Source organism: Rhincodon typus, chromosome 2 (assembly GCF_021869965.1).
Source record: "Rhincodon typus isolate 14 chromosome 2, sRhiTyp1.1, whole genome shotgun sequence".
NCBI lineage: Eukaryota > Metazoa > Chordata > Chondrichthyes > Orectolobiformes > Rhincodontidae > Rhincodon > Rhincodon typus.
In genome coordinates this window covers 2,472,409-2,496,511 of record NC_063333.1, presented here as the reverse complement: position 1 = coordinate 2,496,511, position 24,103 = coordinate 2,472,409, and the positions used below count along the sequence as shown (strand labels likewise).

Genomic DNA, 24,103 nt, shown 5'->3' with positions numbered 1-24,103 from the left:
AAGAGTGACCATTGCACAGTCCTTGTGGAGACAAAGTCCTGCCTTCACATTGAGAATAACCTTCATTGTGTTGTGTGGCACTATCACTGTGCTAAATGGGACCATTCCTTCACTGTCACTGGGTCAAAATCCTGCAATTCCTTCCCTAATCACATTGTGGGTCAACCCACTGCAGGTGGACTGCAGAGATTCAAGAAGGCAGTGCACCACCACCTTCTCAAGAGCAACTAGGGACAGGCAAGAAATAAAAACCAAAAGAACTGCAGATGCTGCAAATCAGGAACCAAAACAAAGTTGCTGGAAAAGCTCAGCAGGTCTAGCAGCATCTGTGAAGGAGAAAACAGAGTTAATGTTTTGGGTCCAGTGACTCTTCCTCAGAACTGATGGTGGCTGGGAAAATGTCAGTTTATCTGCAGAAAATAGGGAGGTGGGTGGGGTAGGGAGTAAACGATAGGATAGAGCCCAAAGAGAGAGAAAGACAGTTGGACAGACAAAGGAGTTACTAACGATCAGGCTGGGAGGGTGAGTAGTTGTTAATGGGGACTGGTAGTGACTAACAACAGGGGTGTGTAGTGGTAGGCTATGTGGTAACAAGGCCTGATGTGTGGGGTGGGGGGCTGGGACATGGGAGAGTTTAGGACCTAAAATTATCGAACTCAATATGGAGTCCAGAGGGCTGCAGGGTCCCCAAGTGGAAAATGAGGTGTTGTTCCTCCAGCTTGCGTTGGGCTTCACTGGAACACTGCAGCAAGCCAGAGACAGAGATGTTGGCCAGGGAACAGGGTGGTGCATTGAAGTGGCAGGCAACAGGTAGTTCAGGGTCTTTTTTGTGAGCAGAACACAGATTTCTGCAAACCGGTTGCCAAGTCTACGCTTCGTTTCCCCAATGTACAGGAGACCACACTGAGCAGCAAATGCAGTAGACTAGATTCTGGGAAGTGCAGGTGAACTGTTGCTTCACCTGGAAGGTATGTTTGGGCCCTTGGATACTGGAGAGGGAGGAGGTAAATGGGCAGGTGTTGCACCTTCGGCGGTTCCAGGGGAAAGTGCTGTGGGGGGCTGTGGGTGGGAGGTGTTGGGAGTGAAGGAAGTGTAGACCAGGGTTTCCTACAGGGAACGGTCTCTCCACGGAACACGGACAAGGGAGGGGAGGGGAATATGTGTCTGGTGGTGGCATCTTGCTGGATGTGGCAGAAATAGCATCTGATGATCTTCTGGATGTGGATGCTGGTGGGATGGTAGGTGAGGATAAGGGGAACCTATCGCCGTTGCAGGAGGGAAGAGAAGGGGTGAGGGCGGAAGTGCGGGAGATGGGTTGGACCTGGTTGAGGGCCCTGTCGACAACGGAGCTGGGGAATCCTTGGGTGAGGAAGAAGGTGGACATTTCGGAGTCTCCCTTGTCGAAGTTGGCCATATCTGAACATATACAACAGAGACGGAGGAACTGAGAGAATGGGATGGAGTCTTTACAGGAAGTCGGGTGTGAGGATGTGTAGTCCAGGTAGCTGTGGGAGTCAGTGGGTTTGTAATGGATATTAGTGGCCAGTTTAGCCCCAGAAATAGAAACAGAAATGTCAAAGAAGGGAAGGGAGGAGTCAGAGATAGACCAGGTGAAAGTGAGGGCAGGGTGGAAATTGGAGGCAAAATTGATGAAGTTTTCCAATTCCAGACGAGAGAGGGAAGCAGCACTGATGATATTATCGATGTATCGGAGAAAGAGTTGCGGGTGGGGGCTGGAATAGGACTGGAACAAGGAATGTTCCACATACCCCACGAAGAGACAGGCATAACTGGGGCCCATACGGGTACCCATGGCAACCTCTCTTACCTGAAGAAAATGAGAGGAGTTGAAAGAGAAGTTGTTGAGGGTAAGGACAAGCTCGGCCAAGCGGAGGAGGGTGGTGGTGGGTGGGGATGGTTCAGGTCTTTGCTCCAGGAAGAAGTGGAGAGCCCCAAGATCCTCCTGGTGGGGAATGGCTGTGTAAAGGGATTGTAAAGGGATCCATGGTAAAGAGGAGGCAGCTGGAGCAGTAAACTCGAAGTTTTGAAACCGGAGTAAGGCGTCAGATGATTCATGGATGTACGTGGGTAGGGATTGGACTGGGGGGAGAAGACTGAGTCAAGGTAGGACACGGGCAAGAAATGCTGGCCAGCCAGCAATGCCCACATCCCACAAGTGAATTAAAAAAAAAAACTTGTGTGGCTCAAATGTTACTTGCCACTTTTCAGTCCAAATCTGCATATTGTCCACAAAATCTGATATTGGTGGAGAAACTCAGCAGGTCTGGCAGCATCTGTGGAGAGAAAGGAGAGTTTATGTTTTGGGTCCAGTGACCCTTCTTCAGAACTGTGGGCTAATGGAAAGCAAACTGGGTGTCACTGAGTAGGTTATTGCTGAGCAGGCGCTGCTTGATAGCACTGTTGATGACACCTTCCACCTTATTGAAACATACAAGATTCTTAGGAGAATTGACAGGACAGATGCAGAAAAGTTGTTTCCCCTCGTGGGAGATTCTAACATCACAGGACATAATTTCAGAATATGGAATCATCCACAAGACAAAGATGAGAAGGAATTCCTTCTCTCAGAGGGTACTGAATCTGTGGCATTCTTCAATGCAGAGGGCTATCGAGGCCGTGCCACTAAGTATATTCAAGACTGAGATAGACACATTTTTAATCAGCAAGGAATATAGGAAAAGACAGGGGAGTTGAAAAGTGCAGTTGAGGATTATCAGATCAGCCATGATCTCATTAAATGGTGGAACAGACCTGATGGGCTGAATGGCCTGCTTCTGCTCCTACTTCTTATGGTCTTATAATAAGGTCATTTTAATGAATCAGTCTTTCTTGCTTCCAGTAAAGCAAGACAAGCTAATCAACCATCCCAGTGCATTCTCAATCACCTATGAACATAAAGAAACAGAGAATGCTGGAGAAACTCAGCAGATCTGGCAGTATCTGTGGAGAGAGAAACAGAATTAACATTTCAAGTCCGATATGGCTCTTCCTCAGAACACTTGAATCAGTTGTGGTGAGCTGCCTTCTTTAACTGCTGCAATCCATCTATGAACATACTCAGACCAGACATAGGCACCGAAAGACTGCCACTCCTTTTGTAGGATTTAGTAGGTACTTGCAGACAGTGATTTGCACAATGAATCTAGTTACCGCGTCAGTAGTTAACCCTCAATAAAGCATTTTACTAACATAGGTTTCCACTGCTCTCACCAGTCACCCAATTCCTGAGGCTCAAATGTTGCTCAGAAAACCCACACTTGTTGCCCTCAAGACGATGATAAGAGGCTGTCTTCTCAAAATGTTACAGACCTCATGGTAAAGGTGCTCCCACAGTGTTGTCAAGGAGTGTATCTCAGAATTCTGAAGCAACAATCATGCAGCAATGAGCAACATGCATCTTCGTCAGAATGGTGACAGAGACACAGAAGGAGAGTTGAAGATGAAGGCATTCCCACACAGCCTGGTAATTCTTGGAGGTGGAGACTTATTTTAGTTGCTACCATGACCATTCACCTGCTCAGAATGCTCCCATCGCCAGTGATGCAGGGTGCTGACCCGTACTTCCAACACAGCTCAGAACGCTTTCACTGTAGTCTTGATGAATGGAATCTGTTAAAAATGCTGCTGGGTACGTCACACAGTTCAAATGGACATACTACAAATGCTAAATGCACCCATGACTACAAGTTAGCGGCAGCATTGCTATACTAGGAACTAACATTCCTGTGAACACTGCCTCAACAATTAAACTAAAACATGGATAAACAAGAGATTTGGGAGTGGAGATAAAGACAGACAAGGAAGACATAAATCAAGAGATCAAATGTGAAAACTGAGCTTTAGAGGAAGAAAGTCAGACTCTTGGGCCTATTTAAATAGTGTCCCCAAGGGGAACTGTGGTGAATCGGAGAGGAACAGGTGCTGAGCAGAGTCTGCAACAGACCACCGGAACCTGGTCCTTCAAACACAGTATCTCAGGTCAGCTCAGCTTGCTGAGACTTTCTAGAGAGGTCACTTCAAATAAAGTGCACAGGTTACAAAGGATCTTCATTTTGAATTTTTTTTTTTGAAGAGCAGCAGACATTGCTCTGATGTCAAAATGTTAAAAAGAGAGGCACACTCCATACTGTCCAGCTCCCACAGTGGATATCATTCCAAATGCTTACCATTTCATATATTCCAATGACTTTCCCAGATGTAAAATCTCCATTGTTTTGCGGTTTCAACGCAAAAGCAGCCCCATTACTGATTTCCTTACTCTCCCACTGACTGGCTCTCTCAGGATCCCAAATTATCCCCGATTAGATCCCCCACTGGTGCCACTTGGTAACCTGATTACCAGAGTAGGAACAAACCAGTTTGTGTCAAAACCGGACAGTATCCGGTTCTTCCGATTATTAACCCTTTTGGCTCACGCTGCCAAGTTCTTATCAGAGCTAAGCTCAGTGCCTCCCTACGTACTCAAGATTTTGTTCTTTTGGTGCATAAGCCTCAATGCAAAGTGCTGGCAAGCTTTCTGACCATGAGTCAATCACACAATGCTGATCCATGGTCCCCTGAAGTTCCAAACAAATGCAAGCTGGTAGCCATTCTCTTTGGGAACTCTGATCACATGCTTTTATGTCCAATTCAAGATGCTCAGGTGAAGCCAGTGTCACTGGCCTGTCCCACAATCATAGAGCCTGGATCCAGTTAGCCACAGAACCATGTACTGGATGAACCATGTATTGTTGTAAAATATATAGCCATTTCACAAATAATTGAAAGAGATAGCAGTCAAAGATCTGAACTAAGGCAGTATGACGAAGATGAGAACAAGCATGCAATTAGAAACTACAAAAAATATTTTCAGCTGAGAAGAAAGCATTTGATTTTTAAAAATAACAATAATCTGAACCTACTTAATTTCTATATGTCCCAAATTAATACTACTCTGACAGAGCCATCATGTCAGTCACATTAGGGACACTTAACCAAGATTCAGATTCCCCAGTAAGAATTTTAAATCCCATTTTTACAATTAACTTTAAAAATATACTTTAATACAATTTAATAATGTGTGCATGTATGTGTATAGAAACAGCACTGCACAGAATTTATTTGAAAATGATTGTAAAACTCAGCAAGTGACATCTGAGCCACTCAGTGATACATAGGTTGACGGGACTTGTATTTAACCTGCTCAGTAATTCAACTCAACCACTGCATGCCATGAACAGGACACCAATATGATCCTTTGGTAATTGGTAAAGCCAAGATTAGGTTATGCTCAGTGCCACAAGGATCCTAAAGGATACAGAGAGAGCAGCAGAGTGAGATTAGACTGTTGGGATATTAAAGGCTGCAGTTAGTGAGTTGGTGGAAGTGGGAACAAGGTGTGAGATGAGACTGGGTGGGATATTAAAAGGTAGAGGGAGTGAAATGATTTGGATAGAATATTAAAGTGTACGTGGAGGGTGTAGAAAAGCTGTAATAAGATGGATCTATTATAGAAATTTGAGGGCTAGAAAATTCAGATTAGATTAGACAAGACAGCTCATGGAAAAAAATATACAAGTCAGCTAGCCCGATATATGCTGTAAAATTCTATGATTAAATGTTCATTCTTAAACCACTAGCTAATGGTTTTTTATTTGAGTTGGGGGGGGGGGGGGTGGGAGGAGACGAAGAGAATAATTGATTTGAAGTGAATTTGTAGACTGTGATCAGGATGGTCGATGCAATTTTATCATATCTCCAACTGAGTCAGTGATTACAAATGCACGTGAAATGCCAGAGGGCTGAGGGAAGCCCTGGGAAAGGGTTAAAATAAGAGAGAAGTATTTCAGAGGATCTCCCTAGAACGCCTTCTGACTGGGTCCCGCCTCCTACTTATAAAAACCTGATCTCAGCGAAGCTTGAAACAGTTAGAGAGGCAGAGAAAGATACAGCAATATGTATTGAGACAGAGGAAAAGGGATAGTTTAGAGGCAGAGAGTGGAAGGACAGAACAAATTGAAAAACAGAGATCAGAGGAACAGGAAAATTACTTTGTTGGGAAAGGGAGGGAGATGAGAACCTGAGGGTTAGCTCAGTATGAATTGTTAAAATTTATTTTGTTAGATCTTGTTCTCTGAGTTTTGAGAAAAAAATAAATTAAAAAGGAAAAACGCAAAGGGAGACGCACTGGGTGAACTAATCCCCACCCGCGCAGAAATGTCCTTTGCCATGTTAAGATCAGTCCCCAGTCGCTGCCTCTACCCAGAGATCAGCATGCTGTCAGAAGGCGACGAGGAACTGGACAGCGAGAGCTCGGGTTCGGAGACATCCTTCAGTCTGGGACCTTATGGTGGAGGAGGAGGAGGAAAGAGGAAGAGGAAAGCTACGGTAACGGGAGTCATTAGACAGAGACAAGCTGCAAATGCCAGAGAGAGAGACAGGACCAACAGCGTCAACACGGCTTTCACAGCACTTAGGACCCTCATCCCCACCGAGCCTGCAGATAGGAAATTGTCCAAAATAGAGACCCTGCGGTTGGCTTCCAGTTATATCTCACACCTGGATAACGTGTTGCTCCTGGGAGAGGCTGGTGATGGACAACCATGTCACACGAGTGCATCCAGCTACTACCCTGGCACCAGGGTCACCGAGACAGAGAGCAACCAACCCAAACAGATCTGCACCTTCTGTCTGAGCAACCAGAGGAGAATGGTAGGTACAAACTTTCCTAACAATCATGGATTTGTGAAAACTGTCTGCTCTGGTCCTAGCCTGCAGTCAGGCAACTCTCATTTGGGTCAGACTGGGCACAGACAATGTATGAGGCAGCCTTGACACTTGACCAGCCAGTACTCTATTTAGTTTTCCACCTATGTAACATCTTCAATCAGCTGTCTGAAAAGTCCATGCCGCTAATGAGGTTACACTAGTATATAGGGCATCTCCAACTAAATACAGCTACAGAACTTCATCTCTTACCCAAGACTCTGAATTACTCAACTAGTTTATCCATTACTATCTTACCGCAAGTAATTTAAATCTCTTCTTCCTATAACCGAAACATCCCCTTTCCCACTTTTCTAAACCGTAGTAATTCACTTAGTCGAACAGTACACAATGAATGTGGTTGGCCAGTTTATAAAATTGTCCATTTCAAATCAACTGCTGAAGACTTCAATTCTTCTTCTGCAGTTCTGGGATGCTCCACCACCGTTTAACACAGAATGGTGTTATACCAGAATTAAATGTGTGTTCAATTCGTTGTGCTTATTGCGATTTATGGTTACATACGCAGCTGAGTCAAGCAATTTATAATGTGAAGCACAGGCAATGTTTTACTGTTGCGTTACACTAAGGAAAACAAGAGCAGGTATTAATATTTACTCTTTTCGACCCACCTGCCTGCTCACCGTTGAAAAGAGGCCCAGACTTAATAGACACCAGGACCACTTTGAAAAGTTATTTTGAAATAAGACATTTTTAAAACTATTTTATCTCTGGCAAGGACATCAAATGAAATCATATTTCAACAGTATTTCTCTCAAAAGCATGTCAATCTTCTCTTCAACTTGCTTCAAACAAATATCAAAATCTTACAGCAATTGCTTGCAGTTGAGAAAGATGTACAATCTTGTTAGATTTGGAGGGCATTGGAAACCATGGGAGAATTCTGAGATAAACAATAATACCAATGCCACATAGACCACATGAGCAGAGTACAAACACACCACATCAGCAAACCTGTTCACCCATCCTCTAACTGATCACAACAATCGCCATCTAAATTTCACCATGATGAAACATCCTCACGCTGGTCAGTGCTATGCTCTCACAAAAACCATTTTTTTGTACGTAAGATTGAATCCAGGGCTAATTCTACCTGTTTCGGTGGTTCTGGGACCCCAAAGACAAGAAAGAGAGAGTTGTCCAGACTAAAATCTAACACTCAAGGATATCAAACATAGCTTAACTGGGCAGTTCCTTAACTGCTTATGTGATCTTAATGTGCACTATTTGGCTGGTCTACAAAACAATAGCAACTGCATTTCTAAACTAATTAACTGGCTATGAAATGCTTTTGTTGTGAGTTGGGGGCTGGTGGTGCTGCATTAAGGGCATGAAAGGCACTACAGAACACACTTTGCTCTCACTGAAACTCAAATAATTTGAAATTTATAATGAAATTAAATTACAGGTATGCACTTGCCACTAAATGCTATTTCAACCAGATAGAGACCAGAATTTCACCACAAAGGGGAATTTTACTCGCCACCTTTTCCTGCAGAGATAAAATGGTGGGCAAAGGAGTGTGAAAGTAGATTTGTCTGAATTATTCTCAAAACAGAGTGAGCAAACCTCTGACTGGAGTGCTGACTGGAGGTTCTTTAATTCGTTAGCTGTAAATATAAATGACCCACCTCACACAATAACATATTCAGAAGCAATCATTTAGATATAGGTAGATCCACAGTGAAACACAGAAGTGATCTGCTGCAAGTACACATATACAAGCCTCACACTGCAGAAAAACTCCATCAATACATAAAAAGGGCTTTTAGGAAAGAGAGATTTCAATTTTGCCGTTCACAGCTAAGCGCAAGTCGAATATTAAAAAAGAAGAAAAGGCATTTGACTTGGTAGAATTGTGGAATTTTGAAGCTGTATGTTGAATTTAAAAAATTTCTTTCCATTTAAAGTCACGACTTGGAATCAGACTCTAAAACAAATTCTAGAGTGACTTTCGAAGGAAATTGGATAAATACGGAGAAGTTGCCAGACTAGGAAAAAGACAATGGAGTGGAACAAGTTAAACTATTCTTACCAAGTGTCAGCACGTGCACAATAGGTTGAACGGCTTTCTTCCGTATTGAATGAATTCATGAATCATTTTGTGATTCTCGACAGTGCTCACCGTTAACCTCTTGGGATCATGCAGTAAGAATATTGGTGTGATCTGTATTCATGCACACTTCCCAGTCTCTCCCACACAAATCCCATAAACACTAGAGATTGAAGTACTCATGGCCTCGCAAAAGATCCAATGTTCCAAAAAAATAAATCAGCATTGTTTTTAAAAACAATGTGCAAACTTATCAGGCTTCCCGACTATGTTGATGTCTCAATAATATGGTTTCAGACAGCTATTTTAACGTCAAAAAACAACCCAATTCACAGTCAGAATCAAACCAAAACAGACATAGATTGGCTGATATGAGGAAGGATGTCTAAAAGATGTTTAAGAGATTTTTACGTAGTGTCTGAAAAGAAAGAGAGAGGGGAGTGTGAGAGTGTGTGTGAGAGAGAGCGCGAGGGAGAGGGAGCTGGGGAGAGATGAGAAATGAAATGAAGGGCAGAATTATATTCTGAGATCAGGATAGTTATAGATGCAGCAATCAAGAAGAGGTTAAGGCAGGATTAAAATATGTTAGTCTGAGAAATGGAGGATTTTAAGTCAGTTCTAGAACTCAAAAAAAGTATTTACCCAGATTGTTCTTCTCAAACTCGATTGGTTTTAGGTCTTGCTGTGGATGAGATGTAAAAAGTGCATCACTCTAATAAAATGCATTGGGTTAAAGGGTGATTTGGATTTTATGCAACCCCGTTACTACTACTGTATGAAAACCAGCAACAATGCTGCTAATTAATTGCAGCAATTAGTGCAAATTACAAATTAATCCATGGAGGACACATTGAGTTATAGCTTTGAGCTAGTTTGTGTCTGAGCAATTACATCTCACTACCCTGCTCAGAAAGCAGTTCACCATATGAGCAAAAGTGACCAATGAATGTTTACAATCTTACTCAATCATGGAATATGAAGCATGTAATGACATACCGACAATGTCTGTAACAACAGTCTCACCCACTGGCTTTGAAAATATTACTGCGACCGAGTGCAATTAATAAGTGCTGTGCCATTTCCCCAGTCAGACCTTCTGGGATGTCAACATTAACACCACCAACTGTTAAACATTGTTGATTCCTCTTAAAAATTTCCAGTCAAAAAAAACTGATTGGAAAAGCGAGAGGACGCAAATGTCCGAATAACATTTAGTTCAGCCTCTCTGACAGTGCTACAGTAATTAAAAGCTTAGCCTTCACCATTTAATCCAATCTCTGTCATGCATGTCATTCTGAACAGAGACAGCACACCAGACTTTTTCTCCATGGAAATAAGTTTTAGGGTGCATAAATTAATTCTGAACCACCTCCCAGGACCACAGCACTGAAGGAGTGCTGAGGGAACTCAGTACTGTTGGAGTTGCTGTCTTTCAGATGAAACATTAACTGAAACTGAAGACATAAAAGGAAGTCCTACAGTACTATTTCAAACAAGAGCAGGTGCCCTGGCCAATATTTAACCCTCAAATAAACATAACAGCAATGGGTTATCCAGCCAATACCAATTTATCAAATAACATAACACTTACTAAACTGGCTGCCACGTTTTCTACATTACAATGACTATACTTCAGAAGTACTTCATCGGCTTCAGTGCTTGGAGGCATCCAGTGTCTAAGAACGCCTACAATGCAATTTTTAAGGGCTCTTGTGGTGCAATGGCAGCATCTGAGCCCTAGCTCAAGTCCTGCCTGTCCTAGATGTATGTCATAACATATCCAAACAGGTTGATTAAAATACCACAATGCAAGGTTTGATTTTCAATCCATGGTATATTTCAGTCATCTACTCATGCACATTCCCCAAAGCAGCAGAAAACCCCCAAAACTTCTCCAGCTTGATTAAAGTGCAACAGCTAAATATACCCTTAGATACACTTGCAGGCAAAGTGGGCAAAACTCAAGGGTCAAAATTAAGCAGCTCTGCTTTTCAGTGACATCCTGTGTTCCAAAATTGTTGAACTGTAACTTTTGTTACATACTATCTTGAAGTCTGCCAATAACCAAATCTCTCCAACACCAGACGGGTTTGACCGGAAGCTCTATCCCATGTATCCATCTAGAGATATCGATCTCTGTCTTACTAAACAGGATGATTGGTGACAACAACAAAAGTTAGTTACCCAGTTACGGCAGAGAGTAACTCATCTCCTGCAACTTCAAGGGCTATCAGCCATCTACTAGGCACAACGAGTGTGATGGAATACTCTCCACTTGCCTGGATGGGTGCAGCTCCACCCACACTTATAAAACTTGACACCATCCAGGACAAAGTGGCCTGCTTTGTAGACATCACATCCACAAACATTGTGATGGACTCGGTCAAACACTCAGTCACAGGAATGTGTATTATCTACAAGATATACTACAGAAATTCACCAAGGCTCTTTAGACAGCAACTTCCAAACCCACGACCACTTTCATACAAAGTGCAGCAGATACACGGGAACACCACCCCTTGCAAATTACCCTCCAAGCCTCTCACCATCCTGACTTAGAAATATATTACCAGTCTTACAGTGTCATTGGGTCAAAATCCTGGAACTCCCTTCCCAATGGTATTGTGGGTCAACCTACACCAAATGGACTGCAGTCGTTCAAGGAAGCAGCACACTGTCATCTTCTCCGTAGCAGCTAGGGGTGGTCAATAATTGCTGGTCCAGCCAGGGATGTCCACATCCAATGAAGATCTTAAAAATGAAGTTTGCAGCAGCTGACAAGGTAGAATTTCACTAGTTTCTGTAGCAGATTCTCAGCCTCTTGCCATTCAAGCCAGTGGAAGTTAGATTTGTGCAAGAAGCACAAAAGAATATTGTAGTTTATAAAGCATCACCACACCTCTGAATCATAGAGTGGCCAGAGAACAGGATGATACCAGTAGGCCCCTCAAGGTCAGTGTCTTGTCTCTGAAAGAGAGGGACTCATTGAGCCCCCTCCTTATTTTGAGAGTAGCCCCGTAATTATTTGCTGTTAGGATAATTATTCAATTCCCTTCGGAAAGACATGCCGTTATCATCTCTCCTAGGTAATGCATTCAGATGCAAACTATTCGTCGAGTAAAGAAGAGGTTTTGTGCAATCAACTTTTGCAAACTACTTTAAATCCCGGTCTTCTGGTTCTCAACCTTCACCCAATTGGAACAGGTCCTCTAGCTAATTTGCAACAACCAGTCAGGATTTTGAGCAGCTTGATCAAATCTTCTCTCAACCTTCTTTTCTAAAAAGTACCCCAAATTTTTTATTCCACCTAGCTAAATACCCTAACCCTGGAACCATCCTGAAACTTTTGTCTGCATTTCCTCTAAAGACTTCACATCTTTCCAAAAGTGTGGTGCCCAGAATTGGAAATGAAACTTCAGTTAAAAACCAACCAGTGTTTTGTTTTAGAAGCTTCACAACTTCTTCCCTTGAGTTTGTACTCTACACCCCTTTTTGTAAGGCCCAGGATCTCATATCCCATATTAACTGATTTCTCAACCAGCCTGTCACCTCCAATTACTTATCCAGAGATATTCTCCCTAAGCACCTCTGCTCCTGCACCCTTAATATTGTACCATTTATTTTAAATTGTCTCCCCTCCTCAAAATACTTCAAACATTTTGTGGCATCTGTAAGTTTTCAGATTGTCATACACACCAAAGAAAAACACAAAGCTAACACAAACCCTGGAGGAATCCAACTACTCACCTTCCTCCACTCCAAAAACTGTTCACCATTACCCCCTATTTCTTGTTACTCAGGGAATTTCATATCTACGCTGCCACTGTTCTTTTTATTCCAAAGGCTTCAACTTTGTCACAGCTGCCAAGTTTATTATGCGACACTTTTGAAACAAAAAGGTCTTTTAGAACTTCACGCACATCTCATAAACCACAATACCATCAGCTCTGCTCCCTCATCAAAATAACTCAAAATCAGGAAAAATTCCACCCGAGCAGAGAAAGGCAAGAGGAGATTTCATAGAAAGATGATAAATATTCAAAAAATAATTTAAGAGGGGCAGGGAAGAAAAAAAAGTGTTCTTCTTTCAGACAGTCAGCATAGGTACAGCTGGCTGAATGAGGTTGGTAACGGGTGTAAATTTCTAGACAGTCCTGAAGCTTCAAATCATCTTTTTGTAGCAAAATAATGGCCAACTCAATACAGTCATTACATGACACTCTATGGAGTATAATTCTCAGTAATCCATTGTACATTTTGTTTTGTTGCAAGATAGCTTTATTTAGTCAAAGATAGAAATTGCTGGAAAAGCTCAAATTTCTATCTTTGTCTCTGATTTACTGCATCCACAGTTCTTTCTATTTTCATTTAGCATTATTTAGTCACTGTACTATAGAAAAGATGTGATTGCACTGGAGGGAGTGCAGAGTTGATCTACGAGGATGTTCAGTTCTGAAGAGAGGCTGGATAAGCTTGTGTGGTTTTCTTTAGAGCAGAGAAGGCTGAAAGGCTGATTGAGGTGTATAAGGTTATGAGGGGCATGGACAGGAAGCAGCTGTTCTCTTAGTTGAAGGGTCAACAAAGGGGAGACGACAGCCTAGTGGTATAATCGCTGAACTGTTAATCCAGAGACCCAGATAACGTTCTGGAGACACGGGTTCAAATCCCGCCACAGCAGATGGTGGAATTGGACTTCAATAAAAATATCTGGAATTAAGAATCTAATGACGATCGTGAATCCATTGTCGGAAAAGCCTATCTGGTTCCTTTAGGGAAGGAAACTGCCATCCTTACCTAGTCTGGCCTACGTGTGACTCCAGACCCATAGCAATGTGGTTGACTCTGAACTGCCCTCTAGGCAATAAATGCTAATGCTCATCCCACAACGAATAAAGAAAAAGTAAGAGCAGCATATTTGTAAAGGTTAAGGCAGGAGGTTAAGAGGGATTTGAAGAAAAACATTTCACCCAGAGAGTGGTGAGAATCTGCAATGCACTGCCCGGAAGGGAAGTCGAGTGGGAAACCTGACAGCTTTCAAAAAGCCTTGAATAACATGTCATAACACTCAAGGCTATGGGCCAAGTGCTGGAAAGTGGGATTAGTGTAGATTTAGAGTAGTTTTGTCAGTGCAGACTTGATGGGCTGAAAGGCCTCTTCTGTACTGTATGATTATCAATTGACCTGGCAAAGGCCAAACACTAGGTCTTCGCCACCTTCAGCCACATCCTCCCCTTGTCCCCCCATCCACACCTCTGAGCTGCATCATTGAATAATGCAAAGAAAGTCCAGAAACACACTTCCAAAAAAGTCCAAGTGCCCAACCGTTTGAAAATTGAATAAGACGCCTTGATTAATGCCACCTCCAGCTTCAAGCAATAAACATCGCAAACTTCCATCTCACAAGGTTCATGAGGTGATGTGATTAACTGCGAGATCAGCTGCTTTTCGTAATATGCTTGCTAGGACATTGTTTACTAACCCGAAGAGAAGCAGAAAATAGCTGGACTCAGGCAAAGGATATACCAGCTTGTTAAAAACATAATACTCTGCTGCATGATCCCACCCCACCTGAGCCCCACCCTGCCCCATTCAGCAGAAATACAGTAGCACATTTCAAACTGGAAATCACAACTGACACATTAAACTAACTCCCTTCCTTCTGATGAGCTGTCTACATATCATTCATAGACTATAATAACGCAGGACTGCCTGCAGAAACAGGAATTTCCCCTTTACCTGAGACCCCTCAAAAGGCCTGCAATAGATCCTCAGACATTGCTTTTCCACAGAAACCTTAAACCTGTCAGGCTGACCTGTTTCAGTTTTACATTCAAGTTTGAAACTTACAGTGGTGATAAGCCAGGTAAAGAGAATATCCAAAACATTGCTCACATTTGAGCCCCTGCTCTAGCTATTACTGGGAGCAGCTACACAGAGTGATGAGCATTCAGAGGGGAACTGTTTTAGGTGAGACATGGTAACATGAAAAATACAACTCGCTGCATGACACATTGGGTGCTCCTAGTGGTTTGAATGGGTTTCCTTCTACCATCTCTCTCAACATTTGCCACGTTCACCTCATCGGAAGGAGGTGTAATGGTTGTTACTGGCCTATTAATCAAGTGGATACAAATTCAAAGCTCACAATGGCAGTTGGAGAATTTGAATTCTCTTCTAAAAATGCAAAGCTGGTTCTAGTAACAGTGGACATTAGTAACAATCCAGTTGGTTCACCAAGATCCTTCCTGAAATGAAGCATAGAAAACTGCAGCAGGAGAAGGCCATTTGGCCTTTCATGTCTGCTCTACTTTTCAATATGATCAGGGTTGAGCATCCAACTCTGTACCTGTTCGGGATTCCTCCCCATACTTTTTGGTCACTGTAGCCCCAGGACTTCTATCTAGCTCCTTCTTGAAAACGTTCAATGTTTTAACCTCAATTGCTTTTTGAGGCAGAGAATTCCACAGCCTTACCACTTTCTGAGTGAAGAAATTTCTCATCCCAGTCCTAAATGTACTTCTCCCTTTCCATAAACTGTGACCCCTGGTTCTGGACCCCCTGATCATCAGGAAAACCCTTCCTGCATTTACCCGGTCTAGTCCTGCTTGAATTTTATAGGTTTCTATGAAATTTCCCCCTCATTCTTTTAAAATGGAGTGAATATAATCCTAACCGATTGAGTTTCTCTTCATATGTCAGTCCTGTCATTCCAGGAATCATTCTGGTAAACCAACCATCTTTAGTCAGGCTGGGTCAGTAAGTGATCCTTGACTGACGCCAGCTTGGTGCTGACTGAAAACAGAATACTGGAAATGCTTAGCAGGTCAGGCAGCCTCCTTGGAGAGGGAAACTAGAAATTATGTTTCAGCTCAATGATCCTTCATTTTGATGAAGGGTCAGCAATGTGAATCATTACTTAATTTCTCTGCTCATAGTGCAGACAGAAACAAGTTAATAAATGACAGTGAAGTGCCATGTACAACCAAAAGCTCATATATATTTCAGACAAACACACAAACTAAGCACATACTTAACACACACAAACAGAGTGCTGGAGAAGCTCAGCAGGCCTGGTAGCGTCTGTGGAGAACAAAACAGAGTTAACACTGAGTCCAATACGACTCTTCTGGTTCTGAAGAAGTCATACCAGACTCAAAATGTTAACTCTGCTTCTCCTTCTACAGATATTGCCAGACCTGCTGAGTTTATCTAGTATCTCTGTGCTTATTTCAGATTTCAGACATCCAGTAGTATTTTTATTTTATTTGACATATTCAGCAATGTCAGTATTCTCAAATAAAAATTGAGATGCAAGAGAAGTCTTCTTAAAATTGTTTACCCTGCATCTGGGTTGAGCTGAAAAGTTCCCTCTACGGCCTCCTTTCACCCACCACCTGCTACGACACTCAAGTAATTTCTCCTATACATGCCATGTCCCCTATGCCACTACAGAAACACTACCAGCAGCATCAACCCCATCCTAAGTAACAGGAGCAAAAACTTGACACAATTAAAATAATACTTTAGCAAGAAATTACAGAGAGACTATCTCTATCTGTGAACAAGTAAGTGAATTTAGCACAGCCACCCTAACACTGCATCCCTCCTGCTGCCCCTGAATTGTTACAGACCTCTTTAAAATTCAGACACAACAGAAACAAAGGTAGGTAGGGCCAGTTCAGAAGCACCAACGCTTTACTTAGCCGCAAGTTAACTCTGGCATACGGTCAAGTAAAACAGACAGGAAAATTATGGCAGAATTTTGTTTTTTTAGAAACTTGGAATAAAAGTTTAAAGTACGGTTACAAGGCAGGCTGTCAGTGATGAGAGATGGATTCAAGGCGTTATTCTGCAGTGAAGTTCCTTGGTAGGAAACTGAGGAGTAGATTATGTTCACTGTGTCATTCAGTAACGTAGCTCAGGTAATTCCCTTTAACACCCCTTTCCCACCTCCACAGCAACAGTACGCTCAGTTTCGAGGTAAGTCCCTCTGGAGCAGTGATCTGAACTGAAGAACTGTAGAACTGAACTCTTGCTGAAAAGAGAGCACATTGCAGAAGCTTTTTATCTTGGACTCATCAATTGGGACAATGCAAAAATGTCAAATTTCAAATGATTGCAACAATTTATATTATGGGAGAAGATGATACTAATTGGTTGGCAAGTCAAATCTGACTGGCCAAGATATTGCCATGGAGAAAGCTAGCAAGGTCACTCAAAAACACACAATGCTTGAACCACACAATGCTTGAACCTATTCCCTTTGCTTTGCAGCAGGATCCTGTGTCTCTCTTATTTTAATAAAAGTAGCATAAATACTACTGATCATTTAAAATTTGACATTCATGCATTTGTCTCAAACAGTGCAAGATGAAAAACTTTGGGAAAGTGTGGATCTTTTCCCTAATAAAGTATCCAATACTGACATACAAAAATATTTATGATTGGAATATGGTGGATGCTGGTTTGGCAGTAGTTAGAGTGGTCCCAATTATAAAGTCATATAGCATGGAAACAGACCCTTCAATCCAACCATGCCAAAAACGTTCCCAAACCAAACTAGCCCCACCTGCCTGCACTTGGCCCATATCCCTCCAAACCTTTCCTAATCAGGTACTTATTCAAATGTCTTTTAAACACTAACTGTATCTGCATCCACCACTTTCTCTGGCGGTTCATTCCAGACATGAACTACCGTGTAAAAAAAGTTGCCCCATGTTCTTTTTGAATCTTTCTCCTCTCGCTTAAAAATATGCCCCTAGTTTTGAACTCCCAATCCTAGAGAAAAGACCCTTGCTATTCACCTCTATGCCCCTCATGATTTTACGATCTCAATAAGGTCATCCCTCAACCTCCTATACTCCAGTGAACAGTTGCTTTGAAGTTTTTAAGAATTAAGACTGTACTGTGAGACTAATATAGGTCATAGGTGGCAGATGTTGATGAACCAGTTAGGTTTTCCAAAGATAGCTCTGCAACTTTCCACAGTCTAGTATCAGATCATAACTGACCAAATTTGTTAAATCAATTTCATAACTTGCTCAGCAAAATATCTACTGTAAACCTCTGGGCATGAGTGAAAAGACATATACATGAACTAACTGATATTTATGATGAGTGACCACTATACTCCCCCACTGGTTTACCTCATTTGGGAACATGCTTCCCGAGTATCAAAATATTTGGTTTCAGTTCCCAAACTGGAGTATAATTCAGGCCGACATTCCAGTGCTGCACCAAGTCATTATACTGAAGCCCCATCTCTGAGGGGATACATGTCAAAAATTCAACTTCTTGAGGACTCTTTTGGTGCATCGGACAGCATGTGTCTCTTCAACTAACACGTCCATAAATAAATGCATGAGTCATTAGGAACACTGCTGATTCTGGGAAAATAGAAATTAAATGTGGTTGTCACATTTAAATGGAACCCACTACACTTCCAAAGTAATCCACTGCCCAGCTATTAGGGTGCAATAAACAATTATCTATGACACATTAAGTTCCTACTCTCATTACTATGGATTATGTTACTGAAGTGTTATTTGCAAGCAGAGTAACAAAGCCATTCTGTGCAGTTATGGTGCATTGAGACAGAAGAAAAAAAACTGCTCCTGATGCAGAGGTGCTTATATCACCACTAGGAGCTCCCCACCACATTGCTTTGAAAAACAGTGAAGCTGAAGAGGCCTATAAAAAAAGGGCAGTGTCAGTCTTAGAAGCTACACTTAAGTGCCGTGTGGGTGCCACACAATTGGGTTTTAAATTAGAGTCTGCTGAAAAGTCTTTTCAACACTTTTAAGTTATTTCACAGGATGTAAGTGCTGCTGGCTGGGCCAGCAGTTATTGTCCATGCCCTTTGAGAAAGCGCTGGTTAAGTGGTGACCGATCCACTGCAGTCCATGTGGCGTACATACACCTACTAACATGAGATGGATCGCTGGGGTCAAAACCACTGAACTCCCTTCTTGCATCCCATGCACTCCAGCGGTTCAAAAAGACACCTCACTACCTTTGATGGCAGGTAGGGGGTGGGTAACAAATGCTGGCCTACCCACTAATGCTCAGATACTAACAACAAACAAAATAAAATCTCTGCCATCTGTGTATTAAAAATTTCTTTGTTTATTAAAAATCTCAAAAGTGAGAGGGGGTGCAGTCCCTGAGATGACTTGACTTACCCTCCCTGTCAGAAAGCACAAGTCCAAAGATGTGTAGGCTAGGTAGGTTGGCTATGCTAAATTGCCCATAGTGTTCAGGGATATGTAGATTAGGTTTGTTATAGGGGGATGGGTCTGGGTGGGACGTTCTGAGGATCAGTGTGGACTTATTGGACCGAAGGGCTTGTTTCCACACTTTAGGGATTCTATAAATTCTATGAATCTCAGCTTCCATTAAACACAGGTGTGTACAGCAGGCCCAGGGTCAGAAAGTCAGCATGGAGAGAGCCAACAGTGCATCCATTAACCAGCACGGAACTGGTGTTTAGTGGAGGGGAAAATGATCAAGCTCAGTCAGATCAGAGACAGAACTGGGAACCAGTCAGTCAACTGGCAGTTTCAGTCTTAGCACAACAGAGTAACACTTCAGTCAGGCTAGGGTGAGGAATGAAAAGAGAGGCTCTTGTTTTTGAATGAAATTCGCCCGAGTCCCAGCAGAAGCGAAATAAAAGTTTCCAGCTCCATTCTTCTGGGCAGCTACAAATCAAACTAACGCATCACATATGTCTGAAAGCTGAAGAGGTGCGATAGGACTTTTCACTGTGTGGTTTTTCCAGCCTCAGCTTCCTGAGCTGTCAAACCTCTCAATCACAGCGCAGGCGGTGGGGAGAATTTGAAAAACATTAAAAACCAAATTGAAGAGCAAGTGGGTTTTTCTGGGCCAGGGGAGGCGGTGAAATGAGAGAGTGCAGCAGTAACAGAAATCAGTATGCAGTGAAGCTAGTGCCTCGACTCCAGGCATTGCTTAAATTCAGCGGCATGATGGCAGCCACTGCACTTTGATCCACAGACACTACAAAAACCTGACAGTGTAAACATTGCTGGAGTGGAGACAGGATTACTACAACAGGGCTTGAGGCAGGTTAGAAGATTTAAAATCCCAGCAGGGACAAATAATCACAGGGCATCATGCTAAGACTAGTTTTGGAAAGATCTGTGTTCCCTCCACACATGCATGCACACACAGACAATGAAGAGTTCAGCAGTGGTCTCTTTAATTACAGAAACAGATCCTATCGCCTTCACATGTAAAAAGAGCAAATGTACAAGTGACACTGCCAACCAAGCTTTGAGACGGTCGAATGGGGTCAAAAGGCACGAGAAGGTGGGAACAGAGTAGAGTTGGATGATCAGGCATGATCATACTGGATGGCAGAGCAGGTTCAAAGGGCTGAATTGCCTACTCGTATTTTATATTTCTAGGTGTAGCCAATGCAACTTGAAGTTAGACAGATGCCAGCCACATAAAGGGGAGGCTTTAATGAGGTGCTTCAAAAACAAGGGGGAAGATTAGAGCTCAAGTGACTCAAAGTTTTTTTTGTCAACCCAGTTGTTTAATAAAGCAGGGCAAACAATGCGAAAAATCCAGGAGTCACACTCACACCTAAATGATGACAAGTTTAAATCCATGAGATCTGAAGAGTCATACTGGATTGAAAATATTAACTGTTTCCTTCTCCACAATTGTTGCCAGACATGCTGAGTTTCTCCAGCACTTTTGTTTAAATCAGATTTCTTTTCTTCCTGCAGAACAAAGACCGAGACAGAAAGAGCACGATTCGAAGTTAACCAACATTAACAATGATGTGACCCACGGACTTTGCAAGCTAGTGGCAGACTAGGAGGAGCAGTACTCAAGATTGCAGCCACTGGAAGGGAAAGAAAATAAATAAGGAGCATGTTGAGGACAATTACAAAAATCTGCAGCAGTGCAAAAGATGAATGCAATACCTTGACACTTGGGCGTTCCTGTACTCAGAGTTTTAAAGAAAATTAGCGGAGGCCAAGCAAAGACTCCAGAGATGGGCTAGAGTTCCCAACTTGCTCCTTTGCAAAGAAAGATGCCAGCACGCAGCCGCACTGCCAACACAGCTGAACCGATAGCTGGTACCAAGGAGGAAATACAAAATCAAAATGCGACAAAACTACAAAAAGTGGCTTCAAGCACTGCAAAGAAACTTTCAGTACATGATTAACTTTTTCATCCCATGTCGGTTTGTCATGTAATAAGTATGTAATATAAAATAGCAATTTTGTATATAAAATAAAAATCTCAACACTCGGTCTTGTCCTGTGTATATTTGGGATGTAATTATGATTCTGGCATTGCCCAAGACCCCAAGAGGTCACAAGTTCAAATCTCAACAAATCTGCAGTGTTTGTGAAAAATGATATTGTACCTTCTCTCCTCTTCACCTGCCTCAGTGATTTCACTGTGCGTGAATCAGCGGGCTTCTCATCGTCTATGAAATGTGAATTTCCAGAGGTAGCCCCCAATCTCTTCAATACTGCCAGTATGTGAAGAATTCTTTCAATGTTACTAGGATTGAGTCTTCTTAGAAAATTTACATTTATTGTATATTATGGAAAAGGCAGAGACTATTCTGTACATTGAGCCTATGCTGGGTCCCTTCATTCTCATTCGAATCCTGTAACACTGCAGGGTTAACTTCCTACAAGTCCTCAGGTAATTTTTATTTGACCTCATTGATCATTTCCACTTCCTCCACACTCATAGGGAGCAAGTTCCAGGTCATTACCACTCGCTGTCAAAAGAAGTTCTTCCTCACATTCCACTTGCATCTCTTGGCCAAAGCATTAAATCACTATACATTAATCTTTGTGTCATCAGCTAAAAGGAGGAGCTTTCCACCTCAATCTCTCCTCAATCTCTCTTGCTTCAAGTAGAATGACATCAGTTTCTCCAACCTAATCTCGTAACTAAAATCCCTTCTCCCAGGAACCACTCTGGTCAATCTCTTTTGCACTCTCTCAAGGACCCGCATTCCTTCCTATACTGACCAAGAGAGGTCACGGTATTCTCATTGGGAGCTAACATCGCATTGGGCACTTTATAGAACTAGAACTATCTTCATTGTCACATATACTCATAGAAGTACAGTAAGAAGTTTACAAATCACTGCTTATGGCACCACCTTAGGTACAAAGGTATCTAGGTACAGATTCTTAGGAATAAATCAGAAAAATACAAAATCATAGGAATAAAGTAGAAAAATAAAGGAATAAAAAGTTCAGAATTACAATGCTTTCACCCCAGTCCATGCTAGCACCTAGCCTCCAGAATGAAAAAAATTACATAAATAGAGTTCATCTTCTGATCAAAGGTTCTACCAAAACAAATACAGGGCTCTTGCAAGGTTCAGCACACTTTCAATTCTTCCTGTCACCTTCAAAGATCAGTTTACATCAACCTCCCCCGGCACCCTCAAGTCCTTCTACCCTCACACACTTTTCAAACAATGCTACTAATTTTATAATTTCCTCTCCCTATCCCTTCTGCCAAACTCAAGCTGTTCATTGTATTTAAATGAACACTGACCCTCCCATTCTAATAAGCCTCTATTTTAGATATCCTAGTTTTGGAACAGATTTTACCTTTTTCAATTGAGAGTTAAGATTTATTGAAGGGAAGAGTGTTTGACATGAGCAATGAAAATGTGGGAGTTGTATTTATATCTAGACGAAGCAGCAAGCTGAAGAACATTGATAGACAAGTGATGACCAAGCGAGAAGCCAACAAAAGTAAGAGGTGCTGACTGCTGTTTCAACTAGTGAAAGATATGATGGAAGTCTCTTCATAATATCCCTCATGAATAAGATCAAGATGCGGTTCACTTACGGCACAGTGAGATACCTGGCACTTGCAATAACTGTGGGCTTAAATGATCTTGATGAATGTAAGGTGAAATCGCTGATTACTGTGATTATTTGGAAATGATCATTGTTACACAAGGAACCCTGACATTTTTCTGGAGGATTATTTGTAAACTGCACCATGGTGGCAGAAGTGTGCGCACAAATTTGCCTTGGGAGATGGTCACTTTCCTAAAAAAAAAGCTTTGCATACCGTAACTTTAAAGGCAACGTGTGCCAGCAACAGCTAGACCAGATACAAAAGGACAGCTGAACAAGAGTTTAAGAGAAGTTACAGATGCATTGCCAATTTGCATTCCGGCTTGCGATGCTCATAATATTCTCTCCTCACAAAAACATTTGTAGTTGTTCTTTCAAGATTTGGCTTTCTGTATTAGATGTTTCTCTCTATATCACCAGACATCAGCTGTCTGACAGGTGAACTGCTCCCAAGTTGCAACAGAAGCTGCTGCAGCTAAATATATACAACTTGCCACTAGATCCCCATTCTCCCTCGAGTTTTCCCTCTGAACCTCAAACCCATCACTCTGAGATGCAGTTAACATAGGACACGCCGCAATGAAGGCCTACTGTGAAACAGTTTTAAATTCTAGGCATTTTGGGAGTGATCAGGTAGGAGGAGAAAGACTGTATAACATTTTTAAGTTAATTCACGGAACACTCAAGCGCAACTTGGGGCAGGCAACAAATGCTGACAAGCCAGAGATACCCATATCCACAAGTGTATTTTAAAAAAAAATCAGTAAGTGCTGGCCTAGTCAGTGAAGCCCACATTCCACGAATAAAAGCAAGTTACAATCCATAGTGTTGTGAGGGGGGCAATTCCAGGATTTTGATCCAGTGACAGTCAAGGAACAGCAATACAGTTCCAATTCAGGCTGCTGAATAGTTTGGAGGGGAACTTGCCGGTGATGGTGTTTACATACATCTGCTCCCCTTGTCCTCGAGATGGAAGTGTTCATGGATTTGGAAGGTGAGCTCAAATGGAGTCTTGGTGAGTTACAATAGCACATCTTGTAGATGGTACACACTAGTGGCACTGTGCGACAATGGTGAAGGGGGTTGAATAAATGTTACATTCAGTCACTGTTCATCAAACCTAACATTGAGAAGGAAAGCCAACTATTGGCATATCTTCAGTCAGGAAAATAGCAGACAAGTACCATAACACGTACCAAGCTTTACTGAAGTCAGTCAATTGGAAAGGGGAGAGGGCGAGAGAGAGATGGAAGGGAGCGGGAGCGAGAGAGAGAGAGATGGAAGGGAGCGGGAGCAAGAGAGAGAGAAGGGATGGGAGCGGGAGCGAGAGAGAGAGCTGGGAAGGGAGCGAGAGAGAGAGATGGAAGGGAGTGGGAGCAAGAGAGAGAGA

At 42.3% G+C, this 24,103-nt stretch overlaps 2 protein-coding genes across 3 annotated transcripts in view; one reads left to right on the top strand and one right to left on the bottom strand.

Annotated features, from left to right (window-relative positions):
• bop1 (BOP1 ribosomal biogenesis factor) overlaps positions 1-24,103 on the bottom strand; it is a 148,138-nt gene that overhangs the window by 63,106 nt on the left and 60,929 nt on the right. Inside the window, exon 1 of one of the 2 annotated variants that reach the window (XM_048617192.1) lies at positions 17,986-18,049. The exons of the other annotated variant lie outside the window; for it this stretch is intronic. Coding sequence (XP_048473149.1) covers positions 17,986-18,000 — 15 coding nt within the window. The 5' untranslated portion in view covers positions 18,001-18,049. Of the gene's footprint in view, positions 1-17,985; positions 18,050-24,103 lie in introns of those variants that run through there. 2 annotated transcript variants of the gene reach the window in all.
• On the top strand, positions 6,158-20,952 carry scxa (scleraxis bHLH transcription factor a). Its single transcript, XM_020515181.2, has 2 exons — positions 6,158-6,711; positions 20,590-20,952. The coding sequence occupies exons 1-2, from the start codon at positions 6,217-6,219 to the stop codon at positions 20,626-20,628; spliced, it is 534 nt and encodes a 177-aa protein (XP_020370770.1). The 5' UTR covers positions 6,158-6,216; the 3' UTR covers positions 20,629-20,952.